The 15,181-nt window shown below is 35.5% G+C and overlaps 1 protein-coding gene across 2 annotated transcripts in view; it reads left to right on the top strand.

Annotated features, from left to right (window-relative positions):
• The window catches only part of LOC109700887 (importin-11-like), a 66,450-nt gene extending 51,311 nt beyond the window's left edge, over nt 1–15,139 (top strand). The window contains exons 6-8 of one of the 2 annotated variants that reach the window (XM_074077423.1): nt 5,460–5,592; nt 8,356–8,414; nt 13,704–15,139. In XM_074077423.1, coding sequence (XP_073933524.1) covers nt 5,460–5,592; nt 8,356–8,414; nt 13,704–13,805 — 294 coding nt within the window. In that variant the 3' untranslated portion in view covers nt 13,806–15,139. The remainder of the gene's footprint in view (nt 1–5,459; nt 5,593–8,355; nt 8,415–13,703) is intronic. The other variant, XM_074077424.1, reaches the window with a different exon arrangement.
• Nucleotides 15,140–15,181: the final 42 nt, after the last annotated feature.

Here is a 15,181-nt window from a genome sequence, read left to right as displayed (position 1 = left end):
TCAGTGGTTTGTAGTACTCTTTATAGAGGTCATTTACATCCTTTGTTATGGTTATTCCTAGGTATTTGAGATTTTTTTTGGAGACTATTGTAAATGGGATTGTTTTCCTGTATTTTTTCTCGATCTGTTCATTGTTGGCGTATAGAAAGGCTACTGATTTTTGTAAGTTGATTTTGTATTCTTCTACTTTGCTGAAGCTGTTTATGGCATCTAGAAGTTTTTTGGCGGAGTTTTTTGGGTCTTTTAAGTATAAGATCATGTCATGTGTGAAAAGAGATAGTTTGACTTCTTCCTTACCTATTTGTATTCGTTTTATTTCTTCTTCCTGTCTTATTGCTCTGGGTAGGAATTCCGAGACTATGTTGACTAGGAATGGAGAGGGTGGGAACCCTTGGGGCATTCCTGACTTTAGAGTTTTTCCCCATTAAGTATGATGTTGGCTATAGGTTTGTCATATATAGCCTTTATTATGTTGATGTACGTTCCTTCTATTCCTAGTTTCAACAGAACTTTTATCGAAGGCTTTTTCTGAATCTGTTGAGATGATCAAGTGGTTTTTGTCTTTGCTTCTGTTAATAAGGTGTATTTCACATTTAATGATTTTCTTATTTGAGCCATCCTTGCATCTCTGGAAGGAAGCTGACTTGGCCATGGTCTATGATCTTTTTTATATGCTTTTGAAATCGGTGTGCCATTATTTTATTGAGGATTTTTCCATCTATGTTCAATAATGAGATTGGCTAGTAATTCTCTTTTTTTGTTGCCAAAAAGTTTGTTTAAATAATTGTTTAATTTTTATTGTTTACCTAAGAATAGTAAAAATAGTGACTTAATATCATTTAATTCTTGAATTCAACTTGCTGTGTTATTCTTAAATAAATTTTTAAAGTGGTTTGCTTGAGCCAGGAAAATTAATAAGGTGGTTACATTGCATTTGGGTTGTGTGTCTCAAAAATCTTTTAATTTGGAGTAATATTCTTCCCTATCCCTTTTTTTCTTTCTTCCTTTTTCATGCCATTGACTTGAAGAAACTAGGTCAGTTGTCTTGTAGAGTGTCCCACCTTCTATACTTGTTGCTCATGTAGCTTACTGATTAGAGTGAGGCTAAAATAGGTTTCAGTATCTATAATTTGCTGGGTTATTAGTGATGAGTTACGTGACTTTGACTTAAAACGTTTTGGATGCTAACTTTTCTTAAAGGGAAATTGTAAGGGTAGTAGTCCTGAGGCTAAAAATCTTTGAAACATTTGAAATGCTAAAAGAAATGAAACTTAATCTAATGGTTTGCTTTTTACACAAGGCGTTAAGTCTGTGCTTCTTAGTTAAAGTCACTAAGCAGTCACTGGGTGGCACTGTTTCTTCTTGTTTAGAAATAGAAAAAGCTGCAAGCATTTGAGGTTTTCATGAGGCAGTACTTAGAGTGTTTTATTAAAAAGCTTATTTGCGTATTGTCTCACTGAATATTTCTTTTTCCCCCACATTTTTAGAACAAGATGTGGAAAATACGTTTATTCCTCCTACTTGCTTTCTTCATTATTTTCTCTTCTCCACCTGAACCTTTTATAAGCATACATCAGTTGATGTTTTGTGGAACAGAGAAAGGTTATGCATAGCTTGTGGATATGCAGTAGTTGCCAGTGGTTTTTTCCTTTATATCTGTCTCCCTCCTTTTTCAGTTGGACTGAAAGGTGTTAAAGAAAAAACTTATTCAAACACTTGTCAAAGATAGGCTGCATTTAGAAGATACTACTACAGTGGGGTTTTGTAGTAGGGGAGAGAGATTGGGCACAACTCTGAATACAATGAAATGTGGCAATTTATAGCCAAGGAGCTGAGGATGTGGGAGTTGTGAGTTGTGGGAGGTGTTAGTAGCTGGAAAGTAACTAAGAGGAAACATCAGAGGTGGAAAGAGCCAGTTTCTGGCCAAATCAACCTAACAGAATTCTTGCTGAAGGCAGGCCAGTATGATCAGACATCTCTGGGAGATTGTGGAGGTGAGGAACCTGATCAGATGTCTGTGATGGTGGTGATGGCGGCAGTGGGGTGGCAGGGTGTGGGGGGAGGTGTGGTGTGTGAGTGTCTATACTCACATATTAAGGTTCTTTCTAAAATCGGGTGATACGGCAATAGTCAGGGAAGTCTGTGAGTCGCAGGCCAGTTAGGAATCCTATTTAGAAGCATGTAACTAAACTTTATTTGCTAGTTACTGAATTAAGAGGCATTTGAATAAAGAGGGCAGTAATGCAGGTTCTGGTTCTGAGCGCCTTTCCTGTGTTCAACCCTTGTCTTTCCTCTTATTAATTGTGCTGTTTGCTCTTGGACAAGTGACTTAACCTCTTTATGCCTCAATTTTCTTTTCTTTTCTTTTTTGGTTTGTTTTTTTCTTTTGAGTAGAATTTCACTATGTAATCCAGGCTGGCTTGAAACTCATGATCTCCTGCTTCTGCCTTCCCAGTGCTGGGATTATGCACATGCACTACCTTGTCCAGCTCAGTTTTCTTTTTTGAGGCAGGGTCTTAGCTGTATTTCCAAGGCTGGCCTTCCATTTTCAGTCCTCTTGCTTCCACCTCTCAAATGGTAGAACTACAGGCATGTGTCATTCATTATTCCTGGCAGTCCCTCAGCTTTCTTAATGTAAAAGGGAAACAATAATAATACTTACTTTTTTTTTTCAGATTGTGATGATTGAATAAACTGATTTGGGTAAAGACTAAGAGTAGTGTTATACAGAGTACGGTTCAATAAATGTCTACTATTACTCTGTTAATGTTATTTATTGTATGTCATCTTTACGTAAATACTTTTTATTTTATTTTACATTTTTGTGTTTTTGGAGGTCAACCTGGAACCTATAGTATGCTAGGCAACTGCTCTATTGGTGAGCTACATTCCAAGAGTAAAAATACCTTTTTTTTTTTTTTTTTTGGTGTACTGGAGATTGAACTCAGGGTCTCATGCTTGCTAAGTAGGCACTCTACCACTTGAGCCATGCCTCCAGGCCTCCAAAAATAAAATACCTTTTAAAAGAATTCGAGTGACTTCATATAACACTGACACCATTTCTGTTGTTTCTAAAACAAACCTTTTGAGCAGTTTTAATAGAATCAGAGTGTAAAAATTAATGTTAAACAAGCAGTCATGAGGAGGAGGAGACGCAAAGAAGGGCTAGAAATGATTCAAGTTGTCATTTGTTGGAAGCAAGGGACTGATTTTAGAATAAAACCTTTTTTTGTGGTCTTGAAATTTGGACATGGCATCCTTTGGGTTATATTTTACTTACTGCATAAAGGCAAATACAAAATGGATCTAAAAATTACAGCCAGTGCTATAGATTTCACTGATTTTTGGTTGAATTGTTTGCTTTAATAATAAATGATACTTTGGTTTAAAATTTAACTTTAGAGCTTTAGTAGAATTCTCACCTCTTTTTTCCCTCTCAATCCTACTGTTCCTATTTTGTTCAGGTTCTTCTGGCTGACAAAATGTTTTTGTAATAATTCATGTTTGAGAAAGTATAGGATAATATATGTTATATAGTAAGTGTAATAAAGATACAATGATGGGCTTTTCCAATTCTGGACACACTTTAGCCACTTAAAGGGCTTGGTTTACTAAGAAAAATATTAATTTTGTTTGAAGTTTTAGCTTACACATTTTATGAAGTAATGCCTTTTTTTTTCTTCTTTAGATTATTCCCTTCTGATTAGGTGGAATATATGATTCTCATTACTTTGCATTAGTTCCAGAGAAGATGTCACTTTTAGCCTATAACTTTTTATACTGTCACTTGTGCTATAATACTGTATTGATAGAATGATCATGATGATATTTTGGCTGTAATTACTCTTTAAAATTATGCATGTATATTTGAGAATATACAACAGTGGCTTAATAAGTAGTCATTGGCCCAGTCGTCAAGTATGCACACAAGGCAAAGGAGGGCCAAGCCTAGTCCTGGCTGAATTAGCTGGTAAAGCTCCAGTGAGCCGCTTTTAGATTCAGGTAGTTTTTTACTTAATTTGCACAGAGAAAGGAAGGTAGCCAGAGGTACCAGCTTCCTGTGGTCCTTGTTTTCTATTCAGAAAGAATGACACTGAAACAAAAGAGATGGATTTTTCCAATGTAGTTATGGGATACCCCATTGTTGAGAAGCTAATTCTAGAATGCAGCTAAATAGTTTTATATTCTGCAGCTGTGTTTTTAAGGGGAGCGAAGCAGAAACCTTTATACCTTCTGATTATGTAAGAGCTGCTGAGAAGTTATCTGATTACTGTCTTAACAGAAGAGATGTGGAGGTGAATGGAGGTAGTTTTGTGGTAGTGTCTTACCAGCCTTCCATTCTTTTGTGTTTTCCAAAACTCTTGAGTAGCTAAGGTGAAAGCCTTTGTCTCTGTGTCCTATGTGGTGATATGTAAGGTTACAGAGGGAAGTAGAGAAGCTGCTTCTCTAAACTTATAGCACAGGCCATCGAAAATACTAAATTAAAGTAACAAAAATGAAATTTGAGTTTTTCATAGAAAAATTTATGTTGACTGGATTACATCTCTGACTGATTTCTGATGCCTAATCTACAAATACATTGTTTAGTCAAAATGATATACTTACATAGTCTTGAATAAGGAAAACTATTCTAAAGTACTGTAATCATTACCACTCCAATATACTTTTGTCCAATTTTTATTGAAAGTACGTGGCCAGTAGGTTCAGCTGGATTGCGACAAGATCTTTTGAAAAAACACTGAAGATACCGTGGGTTTTTGCTTTACATTTGGAGGCACAGGCTTGCTACATTCTCAGTGTGAGAGTCAGGTGTACTTTTGTGATTCTAGGGATTAAACCGAGGGCCTCATGCATTCCAGGCGAGTGCTATAACCACTTGAGCACACCCCAGTCCAAGAGTCAGGTTTTTAAACACTGGTACACATTAGGACCACAGCCTCAGAAACCATATGTGTTTGCCTGTTCTTAGCCTTAAATACCCAAAGGTCATATAGACAGAACTGGAGGAACACAGAGAGTTTGACTACTTTTTATAGCACAGTATAGCGTATTGGTTGATCTGACATACTGCGTGACATCCATAAATCATTTTTTTTTTTTAAAAATTGGATTGCAGTCTATTAGTGGGGGCAAAAAAAGTAAAAATAGAACATACCAGACTGCAATGCAGACATTAGGGTAAGTGTTGTTTTAAGAAACTAATACTTCCTATGACATGTATGTAAACTTCCAAACCTGTAGAAAGAAACTAATACTTTAGGGGTGTGTGTGTGTGTGTGTGTGTGTGTGTGTTTAAAGTGATAGCAAGTGTAAACTATACTTGGTAATTGTGCATTTTGGCTAAAAATATTTGCTACTATGCCATAGATATTGTGACTATTTCAGATCTCACAGAAAATGTGTGCTTAAAATGTTTTGTTTTGTAGTTCTGATTTGTAGTTGAACACATTTCTTTGCAGTTAGCTTCTGGAATTTATACGTTTGCCTGCTCTCTGTGGAATCACCATACAGACACATTCCTGCAACAATTTTCTTCTGGCAATGAAGCTGCATTTCTAAGTTCACTAGAACGAACTCTACTATCATTAAAAGGTACTATTAAGTTTGATATATTGATGTTTGAAATGGCATACCTCAGAAAAGTCACCATCTTCTGGATGGATTCCTTTTCCTGACTGCAGTGGAAAAATAAGCACCTAATTTCTCCCAGGAATACAAAGGCTTATTGGTCTTTGGTTTTCTTTTGTGAAAATAACTTTTCCTCTACCCTGACCTAACTTATGAAAGCATCTAGTCAGTTGAAGTAGATAACTTACATTCATGTTACTGTGGCCTCTTGCCTCTGAATATATTCCTTGCATGTACCTTCAATATTTGTTTGTACGTTTTATTATTCTGGCCCTTAAACTTATCATTTGTCTTGCTAACTTCCCTAAAGTCTTGAGGCTTGGTTGAGTTTGGGTTTCTAGTCCTCTTTTCCCTAGGAAAGTTAATCTTTCACATTTGTGCCTCGGGTTTACCTGGCTTTTAGGAGATGCTTAGAGGGATGATAATCTTAGCCTTTGCCTTCTTACACTCTGCTTATGAGCATTCCTGAAGTATAATTTCCATTTCACTTTCCATGAGCTGAGTCAATTATCTTGATGAATATATTCTGAGGTTCCTTGACCTCCTACAACACCCGTTTGTCTCATTCTCCTTGTCTTCCAGTCTCTCTCCTGGCACCAGTTCTGGTTGCTAAGACTCTTAGTTTTTTCTTTTGTTGTTTTTGTAGTTATTTTGTTGTTACTGTTTTATCTCATAGGACCTGTTTCTTAGTACAACTCACTGTGCATTCTTCTCAGTTTCATTTATAAACTGTTTTATCGTGCTCACCTTCATACCTTGGAATCCTACCATGTACTCTTGGCACAACCCTATCACTTGGATTGACCAGACAGAGGGAGGTACAACCCCCAAACTTTGAGCACATTTTGGCAAAGTCTGTAAACAAATACGGAATGATTTTAACTGACTGTTGATAAATAAAATTCATTACACTGGTGGCTATACAAGTGAGCAGAGATGATGTTGTCACCACCTTTTTTGGATGGGGCGTGGATTGAACCCAGGCCTCCCACATGCAAGGCCAGTGCTCTAACACTTGAGCCATTCCCTCAGCCCCCACCTTTTTTTTTTTTTTTTTTTTTGAGAGAGAGCCTTGTTAACTTTGCCCAGGCTGACCTTGAACTCACAAGCCACCTGCCTTGCCTACCAAATAGCTGGGGTTACAGGTATGTATTACCACAGCTGGCTTGTCACCATCTTTTGAGGAAGGAATTAAAAGGCCTTGGAGTGAAATGGTTTCACAGAAAGAATTAGGAGAAGTTAACATAAGTCTGGGTATAGATGACTTTGTAGATTATACAGTATTTAATGATTTTTGGAGTTCTTTTGATTAGAGGGTTTTCTTGCCCTCCTGATTTCAAAATCGAACTTTTGAGCCAGAGGAATGTAGCTCTAACTCTTTCTTAGCCTGCTTTATGCTTTTCACTACCTCCTCATCTCAAGGCCTTGAGCATACATGAGCTTTATAAAGCAAACCGTCATAGAAAATATTATTCTTGTAAATTTCTGTCTTAAATGAAGAAATAAGTGGGACCACGATTCTTGTTACATGTGATCTCTGTCTGAATTTACAATAAGTGCATTTAGTATCTTTTAGACATCATGCATTCATTATTTCATTCAACAACTTTGTAGGTATTTGATCCTGAGGAGACACATGTAATAAAATGGACACACATACATGTATAATGACATCCATGATAGCAGCTTTACAGGCTTATGGTAACTGATGACAGGGTCAGAAAAGACTTGTCAGAGAAAGTGATATTTCAGCTACAATCTTAAAGGAAAAGTAGACATTAACTAGCAATGAAGGAGAAAGAAAGGACCTTCCAGGTAGTATGGACATAGTAACACCTGAGTTGCATATAATTGATGTTTTTTATATTGGTAGAAGGTCTTGTAGATAGTCATATTCTAAACTTCATTTTAATGCAGTCTTTAGGCTTCACCTCATGAACATTATCTAAAGGATAATTCTTTAGCTATATAGATAGCAATGCTTATTTAATAAAGTGGCTTTAAATCCTTGGCTCCTGTTCTTATCCTTATCATTGCAAAATTGTAGTGTTATATGTATTTATATTATTCAGTCCTTTAGTAAAGTCTATGAGATAGGATTGTTAACCACATTTATAGATAAAGAAAGTGAAATCTAGAAAATTTGCACAATTTATATGGTTATAGAATAGACATTGAAGAAAGGATTTAAATCTAACACATCTGACTTTAGATGTGTTAGTCCACTTGTCTCTCTGTGCACACTAGTTTCTCAGAGTTACTTATAAGATGTGATGCTTATAGTTGAGCACTGTAGTCTATTACAGATTTGGAAATAGAGTTTAATTCTTATATCCTTTTTAGGGAGATACTATGTTTCTATGTAGCCTAAAACCGAATGAAAGTTTTTTTTTTTTTTTTAATTTAAATCATATCTTAAGGCTTGTAGAAGAGATTACCTCAATTTCAGTTATTGCAAGTAAGAAGTACTAACAGTTAATGAAATTAAGCTTTTGTGAGTCACAAGAACTGGCCTTTGTTCCATCTTTCCCACTAAGTGCCCAACCAAATGGCCAGGGGTCAGTTCTTTTTTTTTTTTTTTTTTTTTTAATTAAATGAGAGAGTAGGAAGTCAAATTAACCTTGAAACTTGATTAGATTTTGTGATTCAGAGTCTATTATAATGGTGATTTTAGTGGGATAAAAGCTGAAAGATAAGATTCACATAAAGCTTCCTTTTACTTTTCAGTGCTGCGTAAGTTAACTGTTTATGGATTTGTGGAACCTCATAAGAATATGGAGGTGATGGTAAGTGATAGAAGTAATTTCTTCCTTGTGACTTGGGGACAGTGTTTGATATTCTCCTGAATGTTTTAAACTGTATTCTTTTTATCGTGAATTTGTTTAAAACAGTTCTTGGTAAGTGACCGTCTAGTTTTTTACCATTTTGCCTGTGTTATAATCAATTTTTAGATTTCTGATGTTTTGACTACATCAAAGTGACTTTTGTACAAAGGAGAGGAAATAGGCCCAGGATAGTTCTCAACATGCCTTGTTACATTTATAATGTTAATTTGAATTGAAATGAAAATGAATTCCTGTGAATTGAATGCTATTTTAACATTATCTAAACATTGTATTAGTATTTATAGCCTAAATGTTTTCCCTATTTAAAAGTGAAAATTTCCCTTTGATCATGACATTAATATATCTTGTTTACAATGAATTTGAAGAATAAATATAGGGGCTGGGGATGTAGCTCAGTATAGGGTGCTTCCTCTAGGCTGTGTGAGGCCCTGGGTTTGACCTCCAGCACAACAATAACAGCAAAAAGGAAAAAAAGAAGAAAACAGAAAAAAAAAAATCACAGACACATAGGAGGAAAAAACCTTAGATAAACCCGTACAAGTTGTGATGTATACACTGTTGTTATATGATGATCTACTATTCCAAGATGCATTTCCCCCCTTAAAAGAAGTGAGATTTGTACATATTCTGATGTGTATCTTCATAATGAATTTCTTTCAGCTGAGATACTGCTTCCCATGAATTTACTTTGGAGACTGTAAGAATCAAAGAAAAATACATCTAATTGCATCTTTTGACATCCCTTAAGGGAGATTTGACCAGAGCCACTTTTTTTAAAAGAAATATTTAACATATTTTATGTATTGGTAGAATTTCAATTAAAGTGATGGTTGTGTTTTAAACCCACTAATAAATTATATATATATGTATATATGTATGTGTGTGTATATATATCTATATCTATATATATAGATATATATAAAATCATTTGTTTCATAAGAATGTACATGCTTATTTTTTAAAAGTTTACAAAAAAGAATTCAAAAACATTTATAATTTTACTACTCAGAGGTATTTCTAAAATTTATAAGTATCCTTTAAGACATTTTCCCCATGTATTCTCTTTTCCTCAGTTTTATATAAATGGGACCATATTTACATGCTGCTTCCTTACCCACTTGAAAAAAGTAGTTTTTTTTTTTAATTAAGCATGTTAATATTGTTATGTCATGTTTTTTAATGATTGTATGGTATGTTTGTATGATTACTGTCAGACTCTTTTTAATTGATAAATTAACATAGTATTCTTATAATTTTGTTGGCTAATTCTCTATTGATACATTAGTATGTTTTCAGTTTTTAATCATTGAGAAAAGGTACTGGAACCAATATTTAGTGCCTGTGTCAGATACTTAGCAAGTTATATGTTTAGGATACATTCCTAGAAATGTAAATGTTGACTTAATGTATACCCACAATTACAAAATTGATACAGATAACGAAGCTGCTGGAAGATATGTAAAAAAGATACATCAGCCTCAGTTTTAAACATTGATACATTTTAATGGCTCTACTGCTGGCAAAGATTTTCTAGAAACCAATTGGGCATATCCTCACTACAACGTAAGTTCCATGAAGGCAGGGACTTTGCTTTATTCATTGTTCACTCCAGAGCTTGGAACAATCTTTCCTACATAATAGGCTTAGGAGTTATCTACGGAATGAACGCGTATATGTCAGAAAGTACATGTAGCATGTGTAATATGACTTTCTCCTAAAGTGACATTAGGAGATTGTGTTTGTCTTTTTTTCCCCCAGAGAAAGCAGATTGATTTGAATTATATTCTTATAAGGTAGAATAGTGGTTTTCAGTGGATACTTTCACAATCTTGTAAGCTATTTTCTTTTTCTTGAATTCTGTTTTGAGTCTGTTCTCTGTCTCTGAAATTATATGCCAGCCTTTGCTGTTGTATATGTCTTATTGTATTAGTAAAGATACATTGACCAGTAGAAGTTAAGTACTTTTCAAGTAATATAAAGATCTTAAAAATAACAGAATTTAAAAGCTGCTGCAGAGCTTATATAGTATTGAGATTTTTCGCTCAGGAGGCAGTCCCATTTGCATCTTAAAGATGGCCGTTCTCTGATAGTGTGGACTTGGGTTATTTACTTATCCTGTTTGATACTCATTTTCCTTTTTGGCAATATGGAGGTGAGATAATAGTCCAACCTCATGGTATGTTGTGAGGATTAAGAGAGATAATGATTTTTATAATGAGCTTGGCAAGTAAAGCGCTCTGGGAATTACAGTTTAATGGTTATTTTAATTTGAGTTTTTGTTCTATTATTACTGTGAAGCCTTAGTTAAATTACTTTGTTTGGACTACAGATTAGTCAGCAGTCTATAATTCTATACATTCTCTGGATGGACTTATTAAAATTGATGGTCTCTATGATTTTTTACTTTGTTTGGAGAGTGCTGACTGATACAGTTGTTCTATTTTGAAAAAAAAGACCACCCAGTAACATTCTTCTGGCTTATGGTTACCATAGGGGACCATTGGACCCCTCTATAGATTTAAGATGCATATTGGGACCTTAGTGATCTTATGTTTTTGAACCTTTTTGCTGTTTCATTATTCTAGAAATTATCACGATGTTATTGTCAATTATTCCTCCAAAGACAAAAATAATAGGAAAGTGGGAGAATGATGGAATTGCCAAAAGCATGATGCAATCAATAGTGAAATTAATTGTTTTTTGTAGTTTACTTGTGCTGCCCATTGTATTGCATCGTGTTCCAAGAAGTTTTTTTTTTTTCTTTTATTATTCATATGTGCATACAAGGCTTGGTTCATTTCTCCCCTCTGCCCCCACCCCCTCCCTTACCACCCACTCCGCCCCCTCCCTCTCCCGCCCACCCCCTCAATACCCAGCAGAAACTATTTTGCCCTTATCTCTAATTTTGTTGTAGAGAGAGTATAAGTAATAATAGGAAGGAACAAGGGTTTTTGCTGGTTGAGATAAGGATAGCTATACAGGGCATTGACTCACATTGATTTCCTGTGCGTGGGTGTTACCTTCTAGGTTAATTCTTTTTGATCTAACCTTTTCTCTAGTTCCTGGTCCCCTTTTCCTATTGGCCTCAGTTGCTTTTAAGGTATCTGCTTTAGTTTCTCTGTGTTAAGGGCAACAAATGCTAGCTAATTTTTTAGGTGTCCTACCTATCCTCACCCCTGCCTTGTGTGCTCTCGCTTTTATCATGTGCTCAAAGTCCAGTCCCCTTGTTGTGTTTGCCCTTGATCTAATGTCCACATATGAGGGAGAACATACGATTTTTGGTCTTTTGGGCCAGGTTAACCTCACTCAGAATGATGTTCTCCAATTCCATCCATTTACCAGCGAATGATAGCATTTCGTTCTTCTTCATGGCTGCATAAAATTCCATTGTGTATAGATACCACATTTTCTTAATCCATTCGTCAGTGGTGGGGCATCTTGGCTGTTTTAACACAGATGGAAAACACCATTCCTTTAATCTACTCTTAGCTTTTATTTAACATAGTTGAGAATTCAGAATTTTTCGTTTCCTCGCTGAAATGGCAAAGAGAAGAAAATTGACAGAGGAACTGTTCCCTACATTTTAGATGACTCAGAGGTTGGATGTTCCAGACTGAGAGCAGCGCCCTAGACAGATGATAGTGAAATTGATCGTCTATGTAAAATCCCAGATCATAAGTCTTCAGATGATGATATCCTAGTTGAATTTTCTCAAACTCAAGGAGTGATGAATTAACAGTGTATTTCTAAGGACAAAGAGGAGATGAGGCATTCTAGAGTTAATCGTTCCTTAGAAAGGACCTTTATCGTCCAATACTTTTTTACAAATCCACCGTATCCCATTTGCTGAAAGAGCATGTAACATCTTTTAGGATGTTTATACACCCAAGGTAAACTTATTTACCCAAAAAAGTTGCTATGTATATGTTCTTACTAAGTTTTTGTTTTCTATTGTCCCTTCATATTTACTTACTTCTGTAAATTACTCATAACATGTCTTAACACATATTTTAAAAAAAAAAGGATCTATTAGACCAAGCTGGTTCCTGGTATGTAAGGGCCAATGTGTCTAATGCTTGAAGTTTAAGAACCTGTGGTTTAAACGGCTGGTGCCAAGGGCTGGGCACCCTGTATCATGTGTGTAACTCCAGCTATTTGAGAGGTGGAAGAGATTGTGAAGATGGTGGTTCTAGGTTGGCCCATACAAAAAGTTAGATCCTTCTCAACAAAAAACTAGGCATGATAGTGCAGGTTTGTAATTCTAGCTACGTAGGAGGTGCAAGTAGGAGGATCAGAGTCCAGGTCAACCCAGGGAACAACAGCAAGTAGTATCAGAAAAACAGCTAAAGTACAGAAGGCTGGGGATATGGCTCAAGTGGTAGAGCCTAGGAATCAGGAGGCCCTGAGTTCTAACCCTAGTGCTGCAAAATAAATAAGTGGTACCAATTACTCATTTACTGAGTACTTCTTATTATTAAATGTTCTTCCTGGATTCTGGATTAGAGTAGTTAACAAAGTTGTAGCTGTTAAGGAGCTTACATTCTAGTGTGTGGAGCCAGATAATATATAGACAAACAGTATGTCAAAAGGTAAGGCCGTGAAAAAAAATTAAACAGATTGAAGAATTGAGAGTGCTTAGTGGCATCATAGAATAATTAATGAATAATTTAAAATTATTGCACTGTGATTTATGTAATTGAAATGAGATACTGAAGAGTAAAGTATACTTTTCATATAAGTATAGTATCTATAGTTATTTTCTTGTGGAAGATGGGTTTATAATAATGAATTATTGTTGGGTGTGATGGTGCACACCTGTAATCATAGATGCTTGGGATGCTGAGGCAGCAGTATTGAAAGTTCTAGGCCAGCCTGGATAACTTATTGAGAGCCTATCTCAAAATGAAAAGGCCCGGAAATGTAGCTCAGTGGTAGAGTGTTTGCCTAGCAACACTCTAGTGTGAGGCCCTGGGTTTGGTCCCTAGTACTGCCCCAGCTCCACCAATGTTATTACTTTATTAGGTTTTGGATTTTTTTTTTTTTTTTTCTCTTCGAGACTGGGTCTTGCTGTGTAGCCCAAGCCTGACTTCGATCCTGCCTCAGCCTCCCTAGTCCTGGGATTACAAATCTGTGCTACCATGATATGCTAGATACGTTTTAGTATCCCTGAAAAAAAGTACAAGGTAAACGTTTGTAACAGAATAAATGAGGTACCTTATTCTTTTCTAGGGCTTTTTACATGGAATATTTGAACGTCTGAAACAGTTTTTGGAATGCAGTAAGTATTTCCCTTGGAGTAAGAACTCTTACTATAGAAATGTTATTCATTAGAGGTTATTCGTTATTGATTAAAGGCTAGGATTAATGAAGGATTAATAAAGATTAATGAGGAGTCCTCATTTGTTAACAGTTTCTGCTCTCCAATATGCAAATCTGGAGACTGTTTTGTCTGAGTCTCCCATTCATTGAACAGTCTGAGTGAGCTCTTTGTGGCAGGCAGATCTTATATATAGCTAAAATTGCTATCTGATATCTTGATAATTAATTTTTTGAAGTTAGATGAGAAGGTTAGCTTTGTCTTCATATACCTGCCTTATCCTGAATGTAGAGAAAAGGATTTTTCTTTAAAAGACCTATTTTGGATGTTCATTCCTTTCATTAATTTCTACTGTCACTATCCATCTACTCCCCCTGTTCAGGCAAACATCCACAACAATTATATGTTGAACAATATTAAGCGTACGCTATATCTCAGATGGTATTTAGATTTCTTGTAGACTCTATTTCTTTCAGTATGGTTCACTTATCTCTGAGATAATAAATTTCTTTCAGTTACTTTTGTGTATATTCCTTATTCATGAACCCGCTCATTTATCTTTGGAATGCTTTGTAATCCTCTATTCCCCAACCCCCATGCAGAGAATTTAGCATTTGTTTCTGTGTTACATTTTATTGACGGTCTATATTTGTGTTATATTACATTTTATTGGTGATCTGTGCGTTATCCTCTCCTGTGTGATTGTAAAAACCTTTCCTTAGGACCCACACACGTGCGTGCATATCCTGGGGGTTTGTGTGTTTGGAGATTTGTTACGTTGAGGAGAGTCTTAATCTCACTTTTTATGATTGTTTTCAGTCAGTTGTTTTCAGTTTAGTAAAAAACATTATTGAACCTGTTGCCTGGTGCTCTCCTGGGCACTGTACATGCAGAGATAAATAAGACAGTTTGTATTATGTAGTAAATTTGAAAAGAAAGAAAGATCATTTTTCTGTGGCTATCACTACAGGAGTAGCAGAAGGAAGAATGCAAGATGAGATAAATGACAAAGCAGTTGTGGAGATTATGATTAGAGAGCAAGCAAGTTGATGGGCTGATGGGTGTTATTCTGAAAGTACAAAATTATAGCAGAGGAATTGTCAGAAGAAATTTGTTCTAAGTTGGGGAAAATGATACTAAGTATGTTAGTCTTTGAATGCTTAATGTGACTTGAAAAATACATCAACCACAAGTGATTGAGTCTTTGAGAAGGTGATTCATGACTCGTTGTTAAAATTGTCCATTTACTTTAAAATGGTTTCAGTTATGGTTAATCTTGTGCAATGTGGCACTATTGATCCCAGGGTCTATTATTAAGTGCAATCTTGTTACTGCTTTTTAAATAATTAATTCATAATGCAAAATATGCAAAAATGTATCTCAGTGTTAC

Source organism: Castor canadensis, chromosome 6, assembly GCF_047511655.1.
Source record: "Castor canadensis chromosome 6, mCasCan1.hap1v2, whole genome shotgun sequence".
In the NCBI taxonomy this organism is placed as follows: Eukaryota; Metazoa; Chordata; class Mammalia; order Rodentia; family Castoridae; genus Castor; species Castor canadensis.
Note: the sequence above shows the minus strand (reverse complement) of the source record. Positions and strands in the feature narration are given on the sequence as shown.